The 12,592-nt window shown below is 47.0% G+C and overlaps 1 protein-coding gene across 1 annotated transcript in view; it reads right to left on the reverse strand.

The window, feature by feature from the left end:
* Positions 1–5,481: 5,481 nt before the first annotated feature.
* The window catches only part of SFRP1 (secreted frizzled related protein 1), a 42,727-nt gene continuing 35,616 nt past the window's right edge, over positions 5,482–12,592 (reverse strand). Inside the window, exon 3 of the mRNA XM_036299943.1 lies at positions 5,482–9,022. Coding sequence (XP_036155836.1) covers positions 8,700–9,022 — 323 coding nt within the window. The 3' untranslated portion in view covers positions 5,482–8,699. The remainder of the gene's footprint in view (positions 9,023–12,592) is intronic.

The raw sequence follows: 12,592 nt of genomic DNA on the forward strand, positions 1-12,592 counted from the left end.
GGGAAATGTCCAGACCCAGAGAGAACAGAGAACAGTCCCCAGCGGGCTGCTGTGCTCTCCAGCTCAGCACGAGAGCTTGCATGGAAATGAGGAGGGTCTCGGATGCGGCGTTTGCTAGGAGCCACACTGAACGGGACACACCAGCTGTCCTTTCCCATCGTCAAGATGCACAGCATGGTCAAGCCAGTTCCGAGGGTTTTAAAGGTGACTCTTTCTTGCCAGCTCGTGGATAAAAATTAATGCCAGTCTGGGTTCTGGTGCACATCTAAGCAGTGCCTCCCTCGACTCCACCCTGGGATGCCTGCATCACCAGTCCAGTCTCCATGTCACAGGAGCTGGCAGTCCTGGCACTGCAGTGAGGAGGCAACTGGAGAGAACTGTGAGAGGACGCAGAGCTTACACGAGCTGGTTGGCAAGTCGGGAGCAGAGCTAGGAAGGATTCGTGCAGACATTAATTGCAGTTTACAGCCTGGTGCTCATTTTTCCTCTAGCCAACCACAAGCTGCCTCCTCCCCCTCCTTCCCCTCCTCCACTTCCTCTTCTCCCTCTCCTCTGCAGGGGCACGGGGGCCTTGCTCAGGCCTGGCCCCGGTCAGGACCGGCTTGGCCATGCTGGAGGGACATACTGCTGCTGGAAGTCACTGCTTCACTGGCCAAGACCAGCAGCCAAATTCAGGTTCCAGGTGGCCCGAGCTGCCAGCCTTGGGAGGCAGTGCTGACCCCAGAGGAATCCAGTTAATTCTGCGGAACCCACCCTGGCTGTCCCGGGACCACATTGTGAAATAGGCACTTGGGTTTCGGCCTGTTATTCCTTTATTCCTTCCGATTATGGGCTTCGTCTTCTAGGCAAAGAGTCGAAATTGCCATGCTCTGCATGAACTTTCCAGAGAACTAGACAGCGAAAGTGGAAACTGAGGCCCTTAAACCATCTCCCACCACCAATCCATCTGCAGGTCCAAACAGTGACAGGTGATTCTGGTGAAAAATTAGTGAGCAGTGCCACAGAGATGGGATCATGTCCCACACATTTCAGCAGGGAACCCTTGTCCTTTTTTTTTTTTTTTTTTTTTTAGGAAATCTAATGTGAAGTTCTGGGTTTCGACTGCTTTTTCTTCAAGTCTGAACATCTATGGGATCTCAGAGGAGCACTGGCCCAGGACCCCACCTGGCTAGCCAAGGAACAGGCCGCCTGCATGCGCGTGGTCCAAGAGCCCAGGACGCAGGCACGCCAGGGAAGGGAAGTAAGAACCAGTAGGAACCTTTCCTTGGAGCTCACGGATGCCCACAGCAGAGCCAAGCTGAGCCCCACAGACAGAACCATGAGAATTCCAAATCCTTCCCCCCCAACCTCCCACCCACGAATTCTGGTATCCAGGTGATGGGAAAGTCATCCTAATTAAAACCACGCAGTGGGGTTTCAGCTGTGGAAAATGGCTGGATCCTTTCTCCTTCCTCCCGCCTCCTCTTTCTCTCCTCTTAAGCACACACATGCAACTTTCCCTCCCTTCATTTAAGCAAACAACTCCCTCCATGATTAAGTACAGCCCCTGCTTATCTAAATAGTCCACAGATGTATAAAGACACAGGAGCTTTCTGCTCCTCGTTGGAGCCGGTTCTGGTACCCATCTTCTCCAAGCCTCCAAAAGGCAGCCTTCCCCACCTTCGCTGACAGAAATTCCTGACGCCTGTTCCCCCAGTAAATCAGCCTTGCTTGGCAGGCTGTCCTCAATTTATCAAAGAGGTGGGATTTCCCCTCCAAATACTTCAGTTCCCCACCCCCCTTGTCTTGGCCTCTCCCATAACCTGAGCTTGAAACTGCCCAGATGTGAACAAATGGAACATGAAAAGTCCCAATTCTCTTGTCAAAGTCTGATATTACTTTAACGGTCGAGGTAAAAACCACCAGTTGGTTAACACCAAAGACCCCTGGTGGTCCAGGACAGGGGCCTGGGAGAGTTCGGTAAAGGGCACAGGCCTGATTCTAAATGGAAGGGATCTGTGAGTTTCCAACATAAACGGAGGAAAAAGAACCAACCCTCCTGGCCGTGGACAAAAGTTAAAGCTAATGGGTGGGTTGAGAAGATGAACCCCAGCTTTGGCTTTCTAACCAGGACTCTTCTGTAATGGGCAGTTAGAGACACATGAGCAGAGCAACGACCAATGCAGAAGCTCACCAAGGCCAAAAGCCCCGGGCGCCAAGCAAGGGGCAAAACTGGAAAAATAAGGATGTTGCTCCCAGGGTAACATTTCCTCCCCTAGCATAACGCTGGTTATGCGGTTTCGATTTCCTTACCTTTCATATCGCTGGTCATGCAGTTTGGATCCTGACCTTTTCCTCCCTAAAGATAATATCTAGGCCTCCGTTGTATTGCAGCTCCTGGCCCAGAAAAGCAACAAAACCAGACAAGTGACGCAGTGGCTGCCTTAGGACCAGCTGCGTTGACTAATAATCCCGTGCCCTGGCTCTAACCAATCAGTGAGACCACGACCCTGAAAGAACGCACCTGGAGAGCTGATGAGTATTCTATTGAGAACAACCCCTAAAAGTCCCGCCTGCAAGAGAGAGAGAAATACCCTCAAAGCAAAGGATCCAGCGCACGCTCTCCTTGCCCGGGAGCACACTGGGCCATTTCCTCTCCACACTTTTCCCATCGAAGGGTCCCAAAGAGATTTGAAACCAGGGAAGCAATGGGCAGTGGCAGCTCGTCCCAGGCTAACCTGCTAACCCTGCTTCCAAGGCCCTCTTTTCTCTGACTTCCTCGTGAGCCAACGCTGCCCAGCCTAGGCTCGCCTGTTGCTTCCTCTATGCTAAGCCCATCCTTGTTTTACTCTCCTATGTTTGTTGTCCAATAAGTTCTTGCTTACTTTCCTGCACTTTGTCTCTTGATTGAAATATTTCCTTCAAGAAGACAAGAACCGAGGGCTTATCTCTCCAGTAACTCTTCCACAGTTTGATCTTCTTTCCAACCCAAAACATGGTGAATATTTTGACTCCCTAGGAGATGGGCCCTATGTGGGCACCCCGGAAATGGCTTCATTACAACAGGGAGCAAGGACACTACTGAGCCTTGGCAGCCCTTCTTGCTTGCCCCTCAGAGACTGCTACTCAAAGTGTGCTCTTCGAATGAACCTGGTGGGGTCAGCCTCTCCCCACAGCAGGAGCCCGTCTGAAATGCAGAACTCCAGCCTGGCTGGCATGGCTCAGTGTTTGAGCATGTCACGGTTTGAGGTCGTGGTTCGATTCCCGATCAAGGCACATGCCAGGGTTGTGGGCTCAATCCCCAGTAGGGGGCGTGCAGGAGGCAGCTGATCAATGATTTTTTTTCTCATCATTGATGTTTCTATCTCTCTCTTACTCTCTCTCCTTTCCTCTCTGAAATCAATTAAAAATATTTTTTTAAAAAAAGAAAGAAATGCAGAACTCCAGCCCCACCTCAGACCTATGGAGGGGAACCTGCATTGTAACCAGGTCTCCAGAGGACTCACATGCATATTAAAGTGTGCAAAGCACTCGTTGGCGAGCCAGACATACCCAGCGATAAAGGATTTAGGCTCAATCTCTCCCTTGTGTATCTGATTTCTATTAACTAATACTTAGTAAGAGTAGCTCAGAAAACTTCAGAATGGGCTGCAGTAATATGAAGTGTGCTGATAAAGAAAAGGGAAATGCCCCCCAAAAATCTTTCATCCCCAGCCACTTATGTCCTACTGGCATGTTTTACAAAGTAAGATCCAGTGGACTTCAGGCAAGTGGATAACCTAGAGCGCTAGTTCTAAGTGCAGAGTCCAGGGCCCCATGGCAAACCTCAAACCCGAACATCTGGAGGGTGGGAGCCAGAAATTGCATGTTAGCAAGTTCCCTTCGATGATACATACTAAGATTTAAGAATGATTCTCCCTACGTCCTTTGATTACTATTGGATGATAGGTACGGATCTCCCTTTCTCAGGAACAAACATGAAATGTTGGCACCTCTGGATTCATGGTGGGGAGATGGCTTTAGAAGTGAGACCAGCCTAAGTTGGATAATATAGTGACTGGCCCTTCACCTCTGTCTGCCCCTAAGTAGGAGAGCACCGGTGTGATTCCTTGAAGAGATGTAGGTGCTATAGAGATTGAAGGTAAGGCTGTTGTTTAGGTGGGGCCAGCATCTTAGACACAAGGTTCCAGCACCTCTTGGACACCCCAAACTCCTGGGCAACTTCACTCTTTTGCTGATTTGTTTTACAAAAAAAAAATGCAAGCAGCAATGGGAAACCATGGGCCATACACACCCAGCCTAAAAGACATTTTCCTTATTAACCACAGGGGAACTGAAAGGAAATGCCAGTATTTGCCTTGGCTGGGCTAGCGTATCACTAGTTCACCAGTCAGGTACACTAGATGATAAAATCTTTCCATACTGGAGCTTAACTTTAGTGGAATTTTTACAAGTCCCCATACCATGCCCAGAAATGGTGTCTCTGTGTTTAGGTGTGGTTTTGTGTGGAGTATTTGCTCACTTGTAGGTAAAATTGCCAGCTGTCTGAGGTTTGGAAGTGTCTTGTTAATCAGGGGATGACATCAACTGAAGCTGTCATTGTAATTGCTTGCAGAATAAGAAGTTGCACTGAACAACTCCTTACGCAAGAAGCATATAACCTAATATGAAACAGCATGGGCCAGGCCAGGGCCATACTGTGGGTCCAAAGGGAAGTTCAATGGTAAGTCAAGTGTTGTTCCCACAAGACTAGGACTTGGGAGCCCTGGATTCTAATTCTAGCAACGCCCAAACTCTTAGGGAATCCTAGCCATGTCTCATCTTAGCTTCTCCATCTGTACATTAAAATCGTCCCTCTAAGGCAACAGTTCTTAACCTGTGGGTCGCAACCCCTTTGGCAGTCAAACGACACTTTCACAGGGGTCGCCTAAGACCATCCTGCATATCAGATATTTACATTATGATTCATAACAGTAGCAACATTAGTTATGAAGTAGCAACGAAAATAACTTTATGGTTGGGTCACAACATGAGGAACTGTATTTAAAGGGCCAGAAAGTTGAGAACCACTGCTCTAAGGTCTCAGTTGCACTTAAGATTCCAGATAACCAGAGTTTTCAAATTTTAGTTGGTAATTTTAACATTGGGAATTGGTCTGAGGGGCAAGAGCATCTGAAACCAGAAAAAGAAACTCAGGCAGGGCTGAAAAATACATTCTTGTAGTAGAGCAAGTATTTGACCTTCTTTCTGATCTGAAACACACACAACCAGGAGAAACACTCCTGGAAGTTATTCATGGGAGCAGATGGTAAACGGGGAACGGGGGTGAGGGCGGCCTGCGGTGCCCCCAGGAGCTTCTCCAGCCCACCCATGCCCAGCTACTCCTTGCAAGTCATTACACTGAGGCCAGAAAACATCGCTGAAAAAATCAGGAGTGGTAAGTGTGCAGTGGAAGAGGGTGAGTGGTGTACTATTGGGGGGAAAAAGTCACAACTCACATGATCACTGATAATTGAGTGATTTTAGTCAAGTGAATATTGATACATGGCAGGAAAAGCATGAAAATAAAATGAACACATACGGGAATTACTATTAACATAAGTGATAACATCAAAACATCTGGTAAAAATGCAGTTTTAAAAAAAACACAACACAAATGAAATGGAATGTAAAACATTTTCACAGTATTCAAAGCTTTTGTAAAAGATTTAGACTCTAAAAAAGGAGTGCTACAGGAAGGAACTAGAGGAAACAAATTTTGTGTGTCCTATGTATCTGCAGGTGACAGGTCGGGGCGGCCAGTACGTTATTCCATGGGAGTTTCCGAAGGTGTGCTTCTAAACAGATCGTCTGAGCCCACCACACCTGGACAGTTACAATAGGGCAACCAGTTACCTGCAGTCTGAGGAGAAACGCGGCCCCTAGGTTTGGGAAAAGGTGCTTCTGTAATTTACAGATGCAGATGAAAACCGGAGCTCTAATTGGACTCCACCTTGGTGCTAATTCAGTGGCACTGAGAGCCAAGTGTCCTACCCGATATTCTAAAAGCAAAATGTTCCTGGAATTCTCACCTCCCTTCCTATCCTCTAAGATAATTACTAATATTTTCCAAAGATTGAGCTGAGTTCTGCCAATGACCTCACAGGATTCTACCCAGAATGATTATCTGAAACCTTTACAAAACAGGACCTTTGCATTAGCAATAATTACCAAATCACACACACACCTCCTCTTTTGGGAACTGATGACCAAGCCAATGAGTCTGCACATTGGTTTTGTTATGGCCTTTGTTGAGCAAATCAAAGGTTTGGGATAACAATGCAGATCTGGGCCCACAGCCTCCCTTTGCGTCCTGAAATCGCTGTTGTACACAGAGCTGCTGGGTGTCTCAAATCCACAGTAAACCTCAAAGTCCTAGGACACTGTGGTCGGGGTAAATCCAGCTGCAATTCATATTTCCAATGTACTTTGAACTTTTTCTAAAAATATCACCTTCTACCTGAGAATTCCCAGAGGGTTGCACAGAACGGACATCTATTATTCTTCCATAATCTCTCTGCTGTAACTGCTAATACCCCACACAGACCCCTCTCCCAAGGCCGCTGCCTTGGAATGAGGGGCCTGTTTTATGATGCTCTGTCAGAACGAGCAGATACGTCAGATACATACGTTCAATGAACTCTTGAGCTAATCAACCAAATCTAAGACCCAGATCCATGCACTCATGAAATTGCTCTGAATTTCAGTTGACAATAGGAAAGTACAATATTTCTAATTAACTAATATATATACACACATTTTTTAAAACTATGCACAATTACAAGCAAATCATTTAAGATGCCCCCCCCCCCAACACTTGACGATTAAAGTTTGGAGACCACCAAAAAAAGGTATTAAAATGACGGGATCCCTAATTGTGAGAGGTTAATTACATCAGGACAACCCTCAGGTAGGTAACGAAGGTGGCAGGCAGATTTTTCAGTCTGGAGTCTTCGGACGTGAAGAGCATGTTCCACTGTTCCTGTGTGGCGAGGGCCACACTTGCCGGCCTCTGTGCAGCACCCACGTTGGGTGTAACCACTCACTCGCCCAGAGGGACAATTGCTAAAGTCCCCGAGGTGTTACAGAGAAGTAGGAATCGGGCTTGGGGAAGAAATTAGCGTTGATTGTTTAGAATTGCTTCCTATACACTGAACAAGGGGAATGAAGTTGCTTAAGTGAACAGGTTTATGTCCATCATTTATTAAACAGAAGGCTCTGAGAAATACCGAGGGGAGTCAGAAAAAAACTGCAGAGGTATGTTGCCTTTGAAACTCTCTCCTTGAGTGGGGAGACACGTGTGGCCTAACTTTCCCTCTGCAGAAATAAAAATAAAAATTTGTTAATGTAGGAGCACAGGCAGCCTGGCTGTTCTGAGTGTCTTTGACCTGTTAAAAGGAATCCATTTCTTCACAGGCAAGAAAGGAATGGGAAGCACTGTGAGTTTTGAATAGCGTTGTGTTGGGGCCAGAGCGATCCAGGACTCCTCGGGAGGGAGGACCCACAGCTATGCACCAGCTACATCCACCTCCCACCCAAAATGCCGAGCCATAGCACCGCTTCACCGGAAAGTAGCCTCAGGAAAGTAGCCACAAGAGACCCTGGTCTTAGCATACCTTTCAAATGCTCAGTGTAGACTTAAAAAAAAAAAAATCCTTGAAAAGTGGGGTTTTTCTAGTTGTTCTTCTTTAAGAAAATGTGAAATGAACAAATAGATGACATTAGAATACTAACCTCTTCACCCAATTACAGTCACCGGGACAACAATTTGCTGGACTGTTCTAAATTTTTCTCTTCTTAAGTATGCTTTTGAAAAACCACTAACCAAGGCCTCTGGGGTCTGAAAATCATCATCTCTCTCAGCCATGGGCCTGGTGCCACGGTGTTTCCCTTCCTCACACAAAGGCCGGCATGTGCTGCCCTCCCCATGAGTGAGGGTTCGATCCTGACTGAGGCGGATGTCAGCTGTCACTCGCATGGCATCTGAGACTGGTTGATTCATAGCGAAAGGCAATCCTTAGGGAAGCAGGGCAGGCATGGCCTCCCTTTGTTTTCACTGTTACATACTGTACTGTGCTTCTCTTCCCTGCACCTCCTGCTCCCTGGAACTGATCTGAAGTTGTATGTGTGATGGGTGTCCATGTCTGCCTAAACCAGACAGCAAGAGAAATTCCCCTGGAACAGAAAGCAACATGTCTTCCCAATAGTTAGAATTTCCTAGTTCCAAAGGAATCGATTAGCTGATCGACTCACAAGTGATTTGTGATGACACAAAGAAAGTCATGGGGCTTAATGCTTGCTGCTGTCTCTTAGGTTTTGCCTAATCTCTTTTGTGGTGTGGAAAATTTTCATTTTTTAGTGAGTTTGTCTCTGGTGGACTGTGTCTCTGGTTGAATGGTTTTGCACCTCCTTATACTCAGTGACATGCAGCTCCAGACTGGAGATCAGACAAGACTTCCTAATCTAACAGGGTTTCCCTACCTGGGCGTGCGGCTTTAAATACTGGCTATACTGGGGCTGGAGGGGGGTGTGGAGGGAAGAGTAGGGATGCTGCAAGAGGAAAGCCAACGGGATTACAACGTTCTCTACCCACAGAAGCAGTGAGTTTCAGCGTTGTCTGCTCAGCCCCATCCCTCACCCCAACCCAGGGCTCCCTCCCCAACCCACCCTGCCCATGAGCTTCACTTAAAGACCGACTGGAAAGTGGGACACTCGTGATTTTTCATTTTCTTCATGAAGTTTTTGAATTCCTTGTTTTTCTTGTCCCACTTGTGGATGGCCGTCAGCAGGTACTGGCTCTTCACCTTGCGGCCCATGATGAGGAAGTGGTGGCTCAGGTTGTCCAGCTGGTGGCAGGGGCAGTCGGCCCCGTTCTTCAGGTACAGGACAAGCTTCTTCAGCTCCTTCTTCTTGATGGGTCCCAACTTCAGGGGCTTCTTCTTCTTGGGGATGATTTTTTTGTCACCATTTTCTTTCTTTACTTCTTTTATTTTCATCCTCAGTGCTAGAGTGGGTGAGGGCAGGGAGGGGGGAGGAGAGAAGGGGAGAGAGAATTTTAGAACACAGCTTTTCATGTACAACAATAACCTACACCTATGGCTGAAGAGGAGGGTGGAATGAAAGGCAAATAGCAGGCAGAAGGAGACAGTTTTATAAGTAAGTACCAACGGCTCAGTGAACTGATTCTGTCCCCCTAGTTTTGTGGTGCCTACCAGTTGCTGCAAGGTGTTATGAATCTCAAATACATTTTCAAAACCAAAACACATTTCTCTTTTTAAAAACTCGGTGACTCAGAATATCACACAATGCTTTGAGAAAGAGGGGGGGATCATGTAATCCAATATAATCCATATAATCTAATGCTTTAGACTCTGGAGTTAAAGAGAAACCCTGAGGTTGTGTTGTTGTTTTTATGCTATTGATTTAGTTTTTTTTAACATCCATGGGTAATAAAATTCCTCAAAAGTTGTGTCCTCTGAATAAGACAGATAGAATCTATGTGTGCACAACCAACAAGGAAAAGTGCTTCAACCTGTCAAGCTCAAGTACCTTCAACATCAATGTCCAACTTCAGCACTGGGGAGATCAGGGCCCCCACCAGTGTGCCTTTTAAGAAGTTTTGACAGCAGGTACCGCTGAGGTTTTGTCAACCACTAATCAGCTTCCAGCATCTATCCATTGAGTAGACCCACACAGAACCAAACACCTGGTAGATTAGAGCAAGTCCTGGTGGGGTCCTGATAGGTAAGTCAAAGTAATGATACTCTCAAGTCTAATCTGCTACATGGGCTGCTTCTGTTCTCAGCACATCCCCCTGCAGCAAGGGAGAGTCCATCAACTTGGCCTTCTCTCTTCTTTGTCATTATAGACCCTGAGTTAACATTATGTTAATGCTAACGTGTGGACCAGATACTTTAGTGATGGCTGCACAGGGTCTCTGGATGAAGACCAATCAGTGTGATGGCATTCTCTAAGCCAGTGATGGCGAACCTATGACACACATGTCAGAGGTGACACGCGAACTCATTTTTTTGGTTGATTTTTCTTTGTTAAATGGCATTTAAATATATAAAATAAATATCAAAAATATAAGTCTTTGTTTTACTATGGTTGCAAATATCAAAAAATTTGTATATGTGACACGGCACCAGAGTTAAGTTAGGGTTTTTCCAAATGCTGACACGCCGAGCTCAAAAGGTTTGCCATCACTGCTCTAAGCGGTCAGTGCGATAACACAGCATGGCTGTTACAGTCCACTCCCCTCGGAGGCCAGCCAGCCCTGGTATTCCCACAGGAGCTGGAAATCATTTTCTAGATGCTAGTCACCAGACAATTTGTACATCCTCTGAATTCTTCTGAGTTCAAAATTACTCAGCCCCCTCCTTTTAATAACACAAAGCTCCCACCCACAAGCCATGAGGAATGACTTGAATCTGAACTAAATAACAATAGCTAACAATTATGAAAGCATATGGCATGCCTACGAGTGTGCTGAGCATTTCCGTGCATTTCCTCAATTAAACCTAACAACTCCATGAGGAAGGTGCCATTATTTCCCCCGACTAACAGATGAGAAAAAATGAGGCATAAGGCGTTACCTTGCCCACCGTCACTAATCCTAGATTGAAATCCATGTCTGAAGGTGCACTTTTAATCACTGTGCTGCCCATGCTGGCTCTATGGTTGCAAAATTCTTCATAATGAACCCCAAACTTAGATACTGATTAAATGGGCCAAGAAAATAAGGGGGAGCAACTCAGACTCCTTTCCCAGTTTCACCCACATTTCAAAATGACCTACTTAAGAAATGGTAAGGGTTCCTCCCGGTTGGAAGAGACTGTTGTGGCAAAGGAAACACTGCATTCGTGGCAGCTTTATAAGTTAATATTTAGTTGATTAGAAAGCACGCCCTTGGCCTAACCCAAGAATAAGGAGGAGAGAAGAAACTGTCCTAGGAACAATCTTTAATGAATGAGTCAAAGTCAGTAAATTAAACATGGCCCCACTGCTTTCTTTTTCTTACAAAAGGGTTCCAGACCTTGCAGCCTACTCAACCCCATACAATACCCTAGACCTGGTGTCGCTTATGAAATGCCTCACTCCCAAGGGTGGCAGAAGGTTCAGGAACTGGGCACCCGGCAGCAGAATGCTGTCTCACTGAGGATTAGCATCGACCTCACAGGCTGGTCCAGGCTTCCCCACACACATGGGAGGGAGTTCCTTCCTTTAGCTCTCCCCTCAGCCTGAACCAGCCATTGCCCAGGACCACTGATTATGTGTGACGCCCACCCGCACCACGGACAGTGTAGTGGGACCAGCAGGGGGGAGTTCAGAACAGAAAGCAGCAGAAACCCTCCCTCCAGGACCTCACCCCAGACAGGCCCGAACAGGCCCACACCTGGCTAAGCTTCTCTTGTAGACTTACAGCCCTTGTACCGGGGGTTCACTTGAGAAAAGACCTCGACTGTTCTAGTCTGTGGCTGGCTAAATCAGAAAGGTTCTCAGAGGGGTTGAGTGAGGAACCAGCCAGAGGAGACATACTACTCAGGCCCAGGCTAAGTCAAACAGAGTAAATGGGACTAGGAGAAACCACACAGAAAGGCAGCCAAGAATACTGCAGGGAAGCAAGGCAGTCGGAACTATTCTCCTTTCACAAGGCCCTCCAAAAGGTGGCCCCATGCGTTAGAGGAGTCTCAAGCTACTTCCCAGTGTCGAAGGCTGGGAACCAAGCGTTGCCATCGGAGTGAGTGATCAATCCCATCACCAGGAGAAGTGAATGCATGCACCGCTGACAATGCATGCCCTCTCTGCTACACAGACATGAGCCATCCTTTAAGTTCTCACCACATGCCGCCCTATGAGCACAGGACAGCTGCTGTTGGTGTGGCTCCTGACTTAGTGCTCACAGCATCCATGCATAGAATCTGCATTATTATTTTTTACAATCAGGGAGAGGACTCGGGTTAAGTAATAAAACACGTGGCCTCCATTTGTAAGAGAGAGAATCAGAAGTAGAATCCAGCCTAACCCCAAAGACCCCCGCTCTTTCCTACTATACCATGACTGGGTTTCAAATGGCATTGCTTCAGTGGAAATTATCTCACTCTTTTGACTGTATTGCCTTTAATCACAACTCAAATCAAAAATTAATGGTCCTTTGCCATGACCGTGTAAAGGAATTTAGTTTACATAAGTGGGGGGACGGCACGGGGAGAGGGGAAATCAAATGATGGAAATGTGTTCTGCATTAGGCTCTTTATTCCTTGCCATTTGGCTCACTTTCTTTTTTTGAGGTGGGGAAAGTAGGGAAGGAGGAGGCACATCTGGCCAGAAATTACTAACATCTTTCCATCTTTCAAGGGTTTATTTTAGGGATGCAGATTACCAGCAATGTTTGGATAGGCGATTAGCCGTCCGCGGTTGATTTCCCTGTGCCTGTGGTTACGTGGGCAACCCCCCACCATGCCCCATCCAGGGACTGCTGGGACAAGGGTGGATGCTGGCCCAGGAGCAGTCTGGGACTGATCCCGTCTTCCTCCCCTCCCAGGCCCCCAATGCTGACAGTGCCTGGCCC

The sequence above is a fragment of the Myotis myotis genome, unplaced genomic scaffold, assembly GCF_014108235.1.
Source record: "Myotis myotis isolate mMyoMyo1 unplaced genomic scaffold, mMyoMyo1.p scaffold_m19_p_3, whole genome shotgun sequence".
Classification (NCBI taxonomy): Eukaryota; Metazoa; Chordata; class Mammalia; order Chiroptera; family Vespertilionidae; genus Myotis; species Myotis myotis.